The sequence below is a fragment of the Dromiciops gliroides genome, chromosome 2, assembly GCF_019393635.1.
Source record: "Dromiciops gliroides isolate mDroGli1 chromosome 2, mDroGli1.pri, whole genome shotgun sequence".
NCBI lineage: Eukaryota > Metazoa > Chordata > Mammalia > Microbiotheria > Microbiotheriidae > Dromiciops > Dromiciops gliroides.
In genome coordinates, this window is record NC_057862.1 from 451,702,576 (window position 1) to 451,718,171 (window position 15,596).

The window sequence follows — 15,596 nt, forward strand, 5'->3', positions numbered from 1 at the left end:
ATAGATAGATGAATCTAGGTCTTTCTCTCTCTCTTCACCAAATTCTCATTCTCCTTAATAAATGCTTAAAAGTCTAAACTCTTGCTAAAGCTTATATTTTATTGGTGACCACTCATTAGATATTTTAGACAGACTAGCTAGAATTTTAGCCCTTACAATCAGATTACTTGCTGTCTTGGGGAGGGAGGGAGAAAAATTTGTTTGTTTTTTGCGGGGCAATGGGGGTTAAGTGACTTGCCCAGGGTCACATAGCTAGTAAGTGTCAAGTGTCTGAGGCTGGATTTGAACTCAGGTACTCCTGAATCCAGGGCCGGTGCTTTATCCACTGAGCCACCTAGCTGCCCCGGGAGAAAAATTTGAAACTAGAAATCTTATAAAAACAAATGTTGAAAATGATCTCTACATGTAACTGGAAAGTAATAAAATACTTTTATAATTAAAAAAAATAAAAGAATGGGAACCAAAAAGAGTAAAACCAAAGAAATTTTAACTCATTGATGAATACTTAAGAGCTGAGTCTAGAAAAGATAAACAATAATTAAGGATGTCTTCATTTAATAAAAGCTTAGGTTCTGGTGAAAGAATATCTCCAGGAACTATACTTGGAATGAAATGCAATGATTTCTGGCTATGAAGGCCCATATCTGGCATGTCTCTGATCTGTCCCCTCCTTCTCACAGTCACTAGCCTAGTTCAGGGTCTCATCAATTCTTGGCCCTAGTGGAACAGAAGCTTCTTGAGGATGGGAAATATTCCACTTTTGTCTTCTGATGCCTGGTCCTTGGCATACTGGCGCTTCAAAATGTTTGCTCAATTGAACTGAAATCCTGCAAACAGCTTCCTGATTAGTTTCCCTTGCTTTCATGTCTCTTCCTCCTCCAATCCAGCCTATGGAGTGGCACTGCCAAATCGTTCAGGAGGCAACAGAGAGTCACTGAAGGGTTATCCAACCAAAGTAGCATCAAAGCCTGATGATTTGTCCTCCATAAAGTGGCACTGATCTGGCTTTCCTACCTTCTCTCTATACCCCGACAGTGTAGGTGCATTAGAATACTGTTGCCGTGAACACTCTGGACTTTCCTCCATGCTATTGAACATGGCATTCCATTAGAGTGCTCTTCTCTGAAAACTCTGCTTGCTGAAATCTTACACATCCTTCAAGACCTTCACAACAGCCTTCTCTTCCATGAACACTTTCTCCTATTCCACAAATCAGATGCTATCTCTATCCTCTGAGTCCCAGGAGCATACTACCTTCTACTACTGAATTATGTTCTTTTAGACTTGGAAAAGGTGGTAGTAATCTAATTCAACTTTCTCATTTTATGGAGGAATTGGAGGCTCAGAAAGGGGATATGACTAACCAAGGACACAACACTCCCAATCGTTAATGTTGTACTTATCTCCCTATTAAATGTTTGGCTCCTGAAGGGCAAGGGTTCAATTACTCATCTTTTTATTCACCTCCAGAATCTGGCATATAGTGCTCTGCAGAGAACAGGCACACAATCAGTGCTGCTGAAATGACTAGCTTATGACAGACAATTCAATTCAACATTTATTAACTACCTAATAATTTTAAGGTGGCTATGCCAATTTTGGACAAAATATGGTTCTGATCTAAAGGAACTTGCATTCCATTGGAACGTATATCTACACATCAATCAAAATATTAACCAACAGGGTGGCTAGGTGGCACAGTGGATAGGGCACTGGCCCTGGATTCAGGAGTACCTGAGTTCAAATCCAGCCTGACACTTGACATTTACTAGCTGTGTGACCCTGGGCAAGTCACTTAACCCCCACTGCCCCGCAAAAAACAAACAAAAATAACCAACTTCTACCAAAATGACCATAAAATAAAAAAAAATTATTATGCATATTTGAATGGAAACACACAATGAAACTTATATTAATGGGAAAATGTAGAATGTCAGAACAATGGTTTTATAGGAAAAAAATTCTTTTCTTTTTTTGGGGGGGCGGGGCAATGGGGGTTAAGTGACTTGATCAGGGTCACACAGCTAGTAAGTGTCAAGTGTCTGAGGCCTGATTTGAACTCAGGTCCTCCTGAATCCAGGGCTAGTGCTTTATCCACTGCACTACCTAGCTGCCCCCACCAAATTCTTATATAAAGAGGTAGTTTTGAACACCAAAACTGGTAACTAAGGACTAAGACCTTAAGAGGCAGAGATATCCTAGTAATGGGGGGCTCTTCATTTAATTACATTGATCAGATTCATTTGGGTGATACAAATGTCCTATGACACTGCTACCCTTTACATTAGCTCACCAAAAGATTGTCTTTTTCCATTATCTGACCTTTCACCCCAGTTGTATTTTATATGAAAAACATCAGTATCAAACTATATTCCTTCTATCTCTAAAGAGACAGATCAGGGGCAGCTAGGTGGTGCAGTAGATAAAGCACTGGTCTTGGATTCAGAATGACCTGAGTTCAAATATGGCCTCAGACACTTGACACTTACTAGCTGTGTGACCCTGGGCAAGTCACTTAACCCTTATTGCCCCACCAAAAAACAAAAAACAAAAACAAATAGAGACAGATCAAAGACATTTTCCCCAATTATTTTAGACAAGTGCAGCTTTCTGGTTCCCTCTATGGATGAAGTTAAGGGCAGGACCTCTTCTGAAATGGCCCTAAGGGACTATAGTGGGTATTCTTTCTCCTCTTTTCAGTTCTACTTTACTGTTGGACACAAAATCAAGACAAATAAGTGACAGTTTCATTATTTGTATATGCTTTATTTTAACTTAAACTGTAATTGAAGATGAATAAGGCTGTTGTTAGATTTTAATTATTTTGTGACTAAAATAATTAAAAATTTTAAAGTCAAGAGGAAATGCAAATTTACTTTAAGCAATTAATGTCATAAGAATTTAAATTTCTCCAAAAATACACTTGGAGAAATACTGAATTTCTCAAATATCTGAGCATCTGCTATTTTTTCTACATACTCAATAATTACATCTATTATACTTCAGACAGGCAAGGTGCAAGTTTATAAACACTTTTCAAAATATAACAAACCAGATAATATCAGATTACATGACTAGTCTATGTGAAAACTATTCTTGAGGAAGAGAGGTTGCAATCATACAGAATAGTACTTTAGAAGCAATATGATGTGTGAGTGACCCAATTGGAGGACTCTTCCTTAGAGCGTTTGGCTGAGCTGTGTGTTGTAAAAATAGATTTGTAGGCCTCGGATTCTTCACTGTCTGCTATAGATCTCTTAGTGGTTCCAGAAGAAGACTTACTGACTTTTCCTGAAGAACTTCCATTTGTTCCTAGAAAAACAGAAAAAACAAAGGCACTAGTTTTAATTCTAATGTATCAAATTAACATCCTTTTTCCCTTTGAAAGAAAACATTCCATGTTGCATTTACTCAAAAATGTCAACCTGCTCCTCAGATACATATTCCTCCTATTTTCCTAATAATTAAAAATTATATGAATATAAAATGATATGAAAGATACTATAATTATTCATAACTCCCCAAATATGGACATAGCTAGGAAATTTAGTACTGGTTTTGGTCAATAAAAGGAAATTTCTATGCAGTGATATTTTATTTTATTTTTTATTTTTTATTTTTAGGTCAGGCAATTGGGGTTAAGTGACTTGCCCAGGGTCACACAGCTAGTAGTGTTAAGTATCTGAAGCCGGCTTTGAACTCAGGTACTCCTGATTCCAGGGCCGGTGCTTATCCACTGCACCACCTAGCTGCCCCAATATTTTATTTTAACAACAGATTCAGTAGGATAATTTTATTTTATGTTGCTTCATATATGTTTTACATTAAGAAAATATAGGGGCAGCTAGGTGGCGTAGTGGATAGAGCACCGGCCCTGGAGTCAGGAGTACCTGAGTTCAAATCCAGCCTCAGACACTTAACACTTACTAGCTGTGTGACCCTGGGCAAGTCACTTAACCCCAATTGCCTCACTAAAAAAAAAAAAAAAAAAACACAAAAGAAAATATAAACATTTCCCCCCATAAAATAAAGGATGGATTGCAAAAGAGCAATGTATTTGGAGTCAGTGTGAAGGACCCGACTTCAATTCCTGATTGCCTCTTTTTTTTTGGTTAAATTATGAAAGTATTTTATTATTTTCCAGTTACATGTAGAGATAGTTTTCAACATTTATTTTTATAAGATTTCTAGTTTCAAATTTTTTCCCCTCTCTCCCCCTCTCCCCAAGACAGCAAGTAATCTGATATGGGTTATATATGTACAATAACATTAAACGGTGATTGCCTCTTACTAGCTGTGTGGTTCTGGGTAAGTAAGTCACTTAAACCTGAGTTGTTTCTTTTTTTTTTTTTTTTAGTGAGGTAATTGGGGTTAAGTGACTTGCCCAGAGTCACACAGCTAGTAAGTTTTAAGTGTCTGAGGCCGGATTTGAACTCAGGTACTTCTGACTCCAGGGCCGGTGCTCTATCCACTGCGTCACCTAGCTGCCCCCTGAGTTTTTTCATTTGTAAAAAGAGTAACAATGGTAAAGTGGATATCAATATTGAAGTGAATTGTCCAAGTCAGTAAGTCAGTAGCCACATCACAGTTCTGTCTAGTTAACCTTTTATCCTAAATGAAAGAGTAACTTAAATCAATACAGATTTCAATTTCAGTTTTTCTTATTTGCTTTGCTCCATTAAGCTGTGAGACAGTGGGGAAAAATGATGTGTGTTTCTAGTTTTCCCTAAACCAGAGTAGAATTCTGGCAGTCTGGTTAAGCCTATAACCCCTTCCTAGAATGTTTTTAGATGCATAAAAGAAAATCTGTAACACTACAAAGTAAACCAATTATATTTAAATAGTTATTAGAATATATATAAAATCAAAAGTTAACAGACTTCAGGTTAAGAACTCTTACTCTAAACCAATAATTATTTTCTCTAGATGAACAAACCTGTACTTTTCTGAGTAGAGTTGAGTTTCTTCTCTCTAGAATTAAAGTTTGCTTCTTCACATTTTAAACCCTTAACCTTTGATGGCCCTGCAGATTCTGTAAAAGAATTAGAAACATGAAATTAGGAAGGAAGGGGGTGGGTGGAGAAAATTTAACTTTTTAGCATAATGAAGCCATTGTAAAATGTTACCTTCAGTGACATCTGGCTTAGAAGCTGATTCTACTGCCTTTGGTTTCTTGGATTTCTGGCAAAAGGGGAGGGGGGGAAGAGAATGAAATATGAGATTGTGCTTTAACAGCTGGGAAGAGGCACACACTGTCAAATGAGAATTGGAGATAGAATTAAGTCTATTGGTCATGTTAATGTGCTTCATACAGTAGATTTGTTCCCTTTGGAGTATACCTCAGACCTCCATTACTTCGCAGGAAATCACAGGATTTTAGAGTTGGAAGGTATCATAGATATCATTTAATCTCTATTTTATAGTTGAATAGAGATTCAAAGATTATGATTGTGATTTCCCAAGGTTATAAGCTAGTTAGCAGTAGAACAAGTATCAGAACCCCCGTGGGGCCCTGACATCTGATCTAGGCCTCTTTCTACTAAACCAGCAAAATTCTGATAAAGTATCATTCATTCTACAACCTGGTATGCACCTATTAAATATCTGTTGGATGAATAAACTGATGAATTTCAATCCAACATTTATTAATCCCCTAATTACATTCAATGCACTGTATAAAGAAGTGGGGGTACAAAGATGAGACAATACCACAATCCCTACCCTCAAGGATTTTCAAATTTACTAGGGAATGGGGCAAAGACAAAGGCCCAAATAACTACAAGTGAGATTATTACAGGGTAAGCAGAGCATGGGCTGTACCTTCTGGGAAGGATTCTCCCAGTTAAAATTTTCCTAGAACACTTGGTAGGGATCTAGTCCATGCCCGTTCTGTACTCCAGCTTGTGTGAGTATAGGTGATCCAAAACAGCCTCCGACCCCCTTTCCTACCACTCTCCCCAACAAAAAGTAAGCTCTTTGAGGGATCATAGGATCATAGACTGAGAGTTGGAAGGAACCTCCTTAGAGGCCATTGGCAAAGATTGTCTTTTAAAAAAACTTTGCTTTGTATGTTGTAAGCAATTAAAAAATTGGGGAGAAAAGAAGATTTCAGAATCATATATTTCCCATTGAAAGAAATCTAGAGTCTTCTAGTCCAGCACCTTCATTTTTTTTTTTTTTGGCGGGGCAATTGGGGTTAAGTGACTTGCCCAGGGTCACACAGCTAGTAAGTGTCAAGTGTCTGATGCTGGATTTGAACTCAGGTCCTCCTGACTCCAGGGCCAGTGCTCTATCCACTGTGCCACCTAGCTGCCCCACAGCTCCCTCATTTTACAGACGCGGAAATTTAGGTCTGGAGAGATTAAATGACTTGTCCAAGGCCACAAAGATACTAAATGACAAAACAACAAAACAGAAGGTGGAACCCATGTCCTCTGCCTCCAAATCCAGTGTTTTCCACTGTATTCTGCTTGCCCTTTAAATCATCAGGGAAGGCTTCAAGGAGGAAGTGGGCTCTAAGTTGGGCACTGAACATAAAGATTTCAAAGGGGAAGAGTTCCAGACCTATGGGTGACACAACATACAAAGGCATCCAAAAGAGAAATGATAGAACCAGACAGGGAAGAGTTGAATATTTCCAACATGACATTCCTATTGGAAGTAAAATCTCCAGACAGTCTGATAGAAAGCAAGCAGAGGATTCAGGATACTTTTAGAATTAAGGTATCTTCATATTACTGCTCAGAGGCCTCCAAGCTAAAGAACCACTTTAATCAATGAACTCAATTAATTTTACCATCAAACTCCCCAAGAATATAAGTCCTGGACACTTTCCTTCTCAAAACAGAAACAAACCAAATTATGCAGCAATATAGAACTTGTAAATGTTTGAATATTGGAATGAACACTGGTCTATGAGTGAGGACCTCTGGGTCCTAGTCCTGGTTCTTTGACTAGCTGGCTGTGGACTCTTGGAGGGATCATCTGATCTCTCTGGGTTTTAATTTCCTTCTCTGTAAAATTAAGGGAATTGGATCAGAATATCTTGAATAGCCCTTCTAAGTCCTAACAATCTATAGTTCCAGAAATCAATGGAATGTCACAGTACAAAAAGAATTTTCTTTAAAAGAAACTGAGTACTATTTCATTGGCCCCCAGCAGATGGTGCTAAAGAGATATCCGAAGGTATTTGAGAAGGTACCAATCAACCAGATTCATCACCAGCAGAAATGAAAACAAAACAAATACAAAAAAGAGGAACCTTTGTTAAACGAGAGTTCCCTATCTTTTTTTTTTTTTATTCTGAGATCTTGCTCACAGAAAGCACACTGAATTTCAATTTCAAAGTTTTTCTTTTTGTTGTTTTAAACAACCTCTATCTGCTTCTCATACAGGAAGCACATCATGTGGTGGAAAGAACTCTGTATTTAAGGCAAGTTTCTAGGCTCATGGAGCTTGAACTAGAAGGGACTAAGGAGAAGGGGCTGAGCTTGAAACCCAGCCCCTACTATTTGCTACTACATAGCACTGATCACTAACACTTCTCAGGGGCTCATGTGTGAAAACAATGAGATTGATATTAGATGACCTTAAAGGCTCTTTCCAATTCTGAATCTATGATCTGTGATCCTATTTGGGGTGGGGGAGAAATTAAAAGGTCACAAAATTTAAAAACTACTTCCTTGGGGAAGCTGGGTGGTGCAGTGGATGAAGCACCGGCCCTGGATTCAGGAGGACCTGAGTTCAAATCCAGTCTCAGACAGTTGACACTTCTAAGAACCTGGCAGAGAGCCTGAATAATAAGCATTTAATAAACGTCGATGGAACTGATTTGGAAATCCTTCAAGTCCCTGCTAGGTTTAAATCTAAGATTGATATGATCTCATTAGCTCCCATGGGTTCAATTATCATCCATACCTAGATAACTCCCAAATCTACATATTCAAGCTTAACATCTCCCCTGAACTAAAGTCCCATGTCATTGTCTAGTGGACATTTCCACCTGGATGACTTGTAGGCATCTCAAACTCGACAAAAATAGAACTCATTTCTCCATCAATTAATTTCTTCTCTCAATTTTCCCCTTCCTGTTGAGGAAACCATTATTCTTCTCGCTACCTAGGTTTTCAACTTTGAAGTCATCCTACTATTCCCAATTTCTATATCTAATTAGTCATCACCATCACCATCACCACCACGACCATCATCTTAATAGCTACCATTTATATAACACCTACTATGTAGGTGCCAGGCACTGTCTTAAAGCACTTTACAAATACTGTATCATTTTTTTTTTTTGAGGGGCAATGGGGGTTAAGTGACTTGCCCAGGGTCACACAGCTAGTAAGTGTCAAGTGTCTGAGGCCAGATTTGAACTCAGATATTTGTGAATCCAGGGCAGGTGCTTTATCTACTGCGCCACCTAGCTGTCCCAAATACTGTATCATTTGAACCTCACAACCCTTGAATCTAGGTGCTATTACTATCCCCATTTTATAGATGAGGAAACTGAGGCAGACAGAGGTCAAGTGACTTGCCCAAGGTCACACAGCTAACAAGCGTCTGAGGCCAGATTTGAACTCAGGTCTTCTGGACTCCAGGCCTGGCACTTTATCCACTGTACCACAAGCTGCTGACATTTCTGTTTCTACATCTATTGCACTTGTTCTTTTCTCTACATTTTCAGACTGTTATATGTACAATTCAGGTTTCTCATGAAGTCAAACCTGTACTGTTTGAATAAGCCTCCTAATTAGTCCTCATGTTTCTCATTCAATCCCTTTCGAATCCATCTTCTAAACAGCTGCCAAATAGATATTCCTAAAGCAGAGATTTGATCACGTTACTCCACCATCCATCTGTCTCCGTACCAGTTTTTGATGGTTTCCCATTGTACGTGGGATAAAATACCAAATTTTCAGCCTGGTCCTCTACGATCTGGCTCCCACCTGCCTTTTTGGTCATATTTCTTATACTTCAGTTCTACGTATTCTGTTACAGTCAAACTGCCCTGCTAACTGACCGTCATTACACAACATTCCATTCCTGTCTCTGGGCCTTTGCACAGCTCACTCCCTCATGCCATTTATTTTATTTGCATCCCGCCTCCACCCTAGAGAACCCAAGTTTCCTTCAAAACACATTTCAGATGCAACCTCCCCAAATGAAGTCTTTCCTGATCCTCTCATTTATGGCACACTCTCTTCCTTAGGAAATTAGTATTTTACTTTGTATATACCTGGTATTTACCTACTTATGAATATGTTTTGTCTCCCAACCCAGAAGAAGGTAAGCTTCTGGAAGGCAGAGATTGTATTGTCTTGTTTTGGTATCCCCAGATCTGAGTCACAGAATTACAGAATTTCAAAGCTGGAAGAGACCTCAGAAGGTATCTAGTACATACCCCAAATGACTCCTTCCATTGTAACATACCCAACAAATGGTCATCCATCTTCTCCTTAAAATTCTCTAGTGGGGTGTAGATGCCTTCTGAGGCACTTCATTCTATTTTTGGACCACTCTTAATTATCAGGAAGTTTGTCTCTAGGGAATTTCTACACGTTGTTCTTGCTTCTACCCTCTGGGGCCCAACAGAAGTCAAATTCTTCTATGTGAAGGCCCTTCAAACATCTGAAGACACTTGTCATATACACCAGGAGTCTTCTCCAGGCTAACCATCTCAAGTTCCTCCAACTAACCCTCCTGTGACATGAACTCAAAGCCTTTTACCATCCTGACTGGCCTCCTCTCTATTCTCTGCACCTAATTAATGTCCTCCTAAAATGTGGAGCTCAGAATCAAACAAAATATTCTAGATATGATCTAAGGATGCAAAGCACTAAGGGATTCTCACCTTCTACTGTCTAGATGCTAGGTCTCAATGGTTTTTTGGTTGCCACATCACAGTGATGACTCATAATGAGCTAGCAGTCCACTAAACAACCTCTTTTTCCAGACAAACTAATGGCTAACCAAGACTTTTGTGTTGTCCTAGGGCAGTGTCTGAATGTAATAGGCACTCATTTAAATATTTCTGCATTGAATTATTTGTGTCTTTGCTCATCAAGTCTGTTTTACTTTTTTATTTTTATTTCTTGCAGGGGCACTGAGGGTTAAGTGACCTGCCTAGGGTCACACAGGTACCAAGTGTCAAGTGTCTGAGGCCAGATTTGAACTCAGGTCCTCCTGAATCCAGGGCTGGTGCTTTATCCACTGTGCTACCTAGCTGCCCTCTAATTTTCTTTTATCTAATGACTTTTGATCATTCTGAAGTCTTGCATTCCAATGTAGTGATACCTGACCTTTCCTATCCAAAGATTCTTCAGGAGGTGGAAGGGAACCTTGCTAGCCATCTAGTTCAATTCTTTCATCTTTTGGATGATAAGTAAATGTCCTGTTCAAGGGTTTGTTCTTGTTTGGTCATGTCCAACTCTTTGTGACTCCATTTGGGGCAAAGATACTGGAGTGGTTTGCCATTTCCTTCTTCAGCTCATTTTACAGGTGAGGAAACTGAGGCAAAAGTGAAGTGACTTACCCAGGGTCACACAGCCAGTAAATGTCTGAGGCCAGATTTGAAGTCAGGAAGACAGGTTTTCCTGACTTCAGACCTGGCACTCTATCCACTGTGCCACCTAGGGGCCCTATTCAGGGGTTAAAAAGTTAGTCAGTGGGGGCAGTTAGGTGGCGCAGTGGATAGAGCACTGGCCCTGGATTCAGGAGTACCTGAGTTCAAATCCGGCCTCAGACATTTGACACTTACTAGCTATGTGACCCTGGGCAAGTCACTTAACCCCCATTGCCTCTTAAAAAAAAAAAGTCAGTTTCCAAGGTGAGATTCAAAACTAGGTATTACTGATTCCAAGTACAGTATTTTACCCACTATATTCTTGAATTTTAAAATTTGTACTTCATGATTTGGTGACAATGAAATAACAGAACAAATATCAACACATCTACACAAATACTTACCTTGAATGAATACCACATTTAATAGCAATACTACATTAAAAAAAAAAAGGAAGTAAAATAGAAGTACAATAAAAGTCCTGGATATCTGGAAATCTCAGCCAGTTCTGTGTGAAAGAAAGCTTCCAGTGGCACCTCTCAAGTGAGTGCTGAGCTAACAACATTTGTGGAGGTTGGATCGTATGTCCTTTGAAGTTCCTTTTAAGTGTAAGATTCTATGATTTTATGTATCATTCTGAGTGGCTCCCTTGCGGATAAACAGACCTAAAAAAAACCCTAAAAAAAACATTTTTGGGGAAAATATTCCTAAATGCATTATCTACTTTTATGCCTTAAAAAACAGGTCACATTTTATTTTATTTTATTTTTTTGCGGGGCAATGGGGGTTAAGTGACTTGCCCAGAGTCACACATCTAGTGTCAAGTGTCTGAGGCTGGATTTGAACTTAGGTACTCCTGAATCCAGGCCCAGTGCTTTATCCACTGTGCCACCTAGCTGCCCTGGTCACATTGCATTTTTTCCTTTAAATATTCCTATTTTTATTAATGTCTTGTTTTTTTAAAAAAATCACACTTTTTTTGTAGGGTATAGCAGTCCACACCTATAATCTCTACTGGTGGGAAGGCTGTGTGGCCTTCCCATTCTTTTCATAGGACATACAATCTCCCACCTCTGTGAATATCAAAGAAAATATGATTTTTATTTGCCTGAGGATCCCTAACTTCAGAATTCTCTCAACTACTACAGATGGCAACTACTTCAAATTTAGTAGATAAACTCTCAGGGAGTTTCTTATGGCATGCAAAGGTTAAATAAGTTACTCAGGGTCACAAATCTAGCAAGAAAGGCTGTATTTGAACCCACATTTTCCTAAAATCAAGTTGGGCCACAATCTTCTATGCCATACTATGTAGCTGAAACTGAAGTGAAACTGATGGAGAATAATTCAGTAACTCTAAACCCTTGAATTGGGTAACTGACTAATGCTCTATAACTGCCTTAGATTAGAGTGGAAAGTATCAAGACTTTGACCAAGGTTCTCTTAACAGCTATTAAGAAGCTGAGGAATAATGTAAATTGTACTTATCTTCATTAAAAATACATTTATGATTCTTCAGTTGAATACTTATCCTGCCCAAGAAGATTTCTAAAACCATTAAAGATAAACACATTGGCAAATGTGCTGGAGAGAGAAGCAAAATCCATTACCTTTTCCAGTTTCATTTTGAGTCGTCTGTCTTCCATTCTCTTCTTTAACACATCCACATCCTCTTTATTGCCATTGAGTACAATGACATCATCTTCTTGAAAAGGGACACCACACTAGAGTAAGGGGAAAAAAGAAAAGACAAGGTTGTCATACAATTGCTGTTACACCAGAGACTCTCACAGTCCTGTCTTCATCCTGTGCTTCCTGACATTCAGCACCAGTTTTATTTTTTTGTTTGTTGCAATGAGGGTTAAGTGATTTGCCCAGGGTCACACAGCTAGTAAGTGTCAAGTGTCTGAGGTCAAATTTGAACTCAGGTCCTCCTGAATCCAGGGTTGGTGCTCTATCCACTGTGCCACCTAGCTGCCCCCAACACCGGTTTTATGAAACATGTTTTGCTTTCTAAGTTCCCTTCTCCTTTTTCTAAGTTTTCTATTATATATTACTCTAGAACCCAGAGTCAATATATTTCCTTATTCATTCAGCAAATACAAGCATTTACTTATTATTTACATGTGCAAAAGCAAGAGGAACACAATTTGGATAGTTACTGGCAGGGTAGAAAATGAAGAGTTTTGCTCTATCACACATGTTAAGAGTTATTCATCTTTAAATCACCATACACACATACGAATTTAACATTATGTCACAACAACAAAATTTACATAGCACTTACTATGTGCCAGGCACTGTGCTAAGTGTATTACAATTATTATCTCTTTTGATCCTCACAATGTGGGCAGTAGTTGCTATTATCATCATCATCCATATTTTACAAATGAGGATATCAAGGCAAAGTGACCTGCTCATGGTCACACAGCTAGTAAGTGTTTAAGGTGGAATTTGGAAAAAAAATATATATATACATATATCTTTCCCCAATTCATAAATGTTCAAATAACATGAACAGGCAGTTTTCTGACAAAGAATCAAAGCTATCTACAGTCATATGAAAAATGCTCTAAATCACTATTGATCAGAGAAATGCAAGTTAAAACAACTCTGAGGTACTACCTCATACCTGTGAGACTGGCTAACATTAAAAAAAAAAAAAAAGGAAAATGTTGGATTTTGGAGAGGATGTGGGGAAAAGGTTATAAAACTGTATATATCCCTTGATCCAGCAATACTACCACTAGATTTATATCCCAAAGACATTCCCCCCCAAAAGAGAAAAAGACCTATTTGTTTTTTTGTTTTGTTTTTTGGGCAGGGCAATGGGGGTTAAGTGACCTGCCCAGGGTCACACAGCTAGTAAGTGTCAAGTGTCTGAGGCAGGATTTGAACTCAGGTACTCCTGAATCTAGAGCCAGTGCTTTATCCACTGCACCACGGAGCTGCTCCCAAAAAGACCTATTTGTACAAAAATATTTCTAACAGCTCTTTTTGTGGTGGTTAAGAATCGGAAATCAATTCAGAAAACCCTGGAAATATTTAAATGGATTGTCGATGCTGAGTGATTTTTTTTAAGGTTTTTGATTTTTAATCCACTCTTCTATCTGCTTCCATTTAATGGTTAAGTTCATCACATTAACATTTATAGTTATAACTGTGTATTTCCCTCCATGCTATTTTCCCCTTTTTTATCCCTTGTCTCTTACCCTTTTCTTCCTCACAAGCATTTTACTTCTGATCACCACCTTCCCCATACACCCTCCCTTTTATTAGTCCCCCCTCCTCCTTCTATTATCCCTGTCTCTTTTTCACTTCCTTATAGGGTAAGAAAGATTTTTTATCTGAGTGTGTATATTATTCCCTTTTTCAGCCAATTGTGATGAGAAAAAGGCTTTGCCTGCCACTCATTCCCCCCCCCCCCATTATAATAGCTCTTTTATGCCTCTTTTTTTGTGGGATAATTTACCATGGTCGATGCCCCCCCCTTTCTTCTTTCAGTGCAATTTCTTTCTCATCTCTTTGTTTTTTTGGGTATCATCCCATCAATGTCACCTTATATCCACACCCTCTGTCTACATATACTCCTTCTAATTGCTCTTATAAGTAATAAAGACTTACAAATGTTATCTCACCAAATAGAAACATAAACAGTTTAACCTTATTGAATTTCTTATGTTTTCTTTCTCTTTCTTTCTTTCTTTCTTTCTTTCTTTCTTTCTTTCTTTCTTTCTTTCTTTTTCTATCATTCTTTTTTTTTTTTTTGCAGGGCAATGAGAGTTAAGTGACTTGCCCAGGGTCACACAGCTAATAGGTATAAAGTGTCTGAGGCAGCATTTTGGGATCTATTTGAGGCAGTGATTGATTGGTGGATTCTTTCAATTTCTATTTTGCCCTGTTGTTCTAATATATCAGGACAGTTTTCTCTGATAATTTCTTTTTTTTGTTTGTTTGTGTTTTTTTTTAGTGAGGCAATTGGGGTTAAGTGACTTGCCCAGGGTCACACAGCTAGTAAGTGTCAAGTGTCTGAGGCCGGATTTGAACTCAGGTCCTCCTGACTCCAGGGCCAATGCTCTATCCACTGCGCCACCTAGCTGCCCCTGATAATTTCTTGAAAGATATTGTCCAGACTTTTTTTTTTTAATTATGGCTTTCATGTAGTCCAATAATTCTTATATCTCCTGGATCTATTTTCTAGGTGAGTTGTTTTTTCAAAGAGAAATCTCACATTTTCTTCTCTCTCTCTCTCTCTCTCTCTTTTTTTTTTTTTTTTGCGGGGCAATGGGGGTTAAGTGACTTGCCCAGGGTCACACAGCTAGTAAGTGTCAAGTGTCTGAGGCCAGATTTGAAATCAGGTACTCCTGAATCCAGGGCCAGTGCTTTATCTACTGCATCACCTAGCTACCCCCTTCTTCTCTTTTTAAATTTTTTAAAATTTTGTTTTATTGTATCTTGATGTCTCATAGAGTCATTAGTTTAGATTTGTTAAATTCTAATTTCTAAGGAATTATTTTCTTTAGTAATCTTTTGTACTTTTATCACAGAGCCCAACTCTCATAAAGGCATCAAGGCACAAAAATGAGAAAAAAAATAAAATAAAATAAACAAAAAATTTTGTCTATTGACAGTTACTCCAGTGATAGGGAAAATCAAGGCATAAACTTAGAGGAGGATAGAATGGGAAAAGATATACAAAAATTTACCAAGGAAAATAACTCCCTTAAAAAACAGAATTAGTCAAATGGAAAAGAAAGTACCTGAATGATCTAGTACTGTTTGGGAAACCGGCTAGGGATGATTGGATATGGGCCACACCTGCCTTGCCCTGAGTGACGTATGCTGCTGATGTTAGCAGGGGAACCACTTTCCACATTCAGCTTGAAGGACCTCCCTTTTGGGGGAGGGAGAGTAAAAGTAGAAAAGGAAACACTTGCTGAGGGGAGCTCTTTTTTTTCTGGTGAGCTTCCGGGAGCAGACTGCTGAGAGGCCACGCACAGCTGTTTCCTATTGAAACTACAGACCCCAGGTG

At 38.6% G+C, this 15,596-nt stretch overlaps 1 protein-coding gene across 1 annotated transcript in view; it reads right to left on the reverse strand.

Annotated features, from left to right (window-relative positions):
- Window positions 1–2,753: 2,753 nt before the first annotated feature.
- The window catches only part of RTF2 (replication termination factor 2), a 75,027-nt gene continuing 62,184 nt past the window's right edge, over window positions 2,754–15,596 (reverse strand). Inside the window, exons 6-9 of the mRNA XM_043987864.1 lie at window positions 12,175–12,288; window positions 5,127–5,181; window positions 4,937–5,032; window positions 2,754–3,312 (exon numbers count right to left, since the gene is read on the reverse strand). Coding sequence (XP_043843799.1) covers window positions 3,134–3,312; window positions 4,937–5,032; window positions 5,127–5,181; window positions 12,175–12,288 — 444 coding nt within the window. The 3' untranslated portion in view covers window positions 2,754–3,133. The remainder of the gene's footprint in view (window positions 3,313–4,936; window positions 5,033–5,126; window positions 5,182–12,174; window positions 12,289–15,596) is intronic.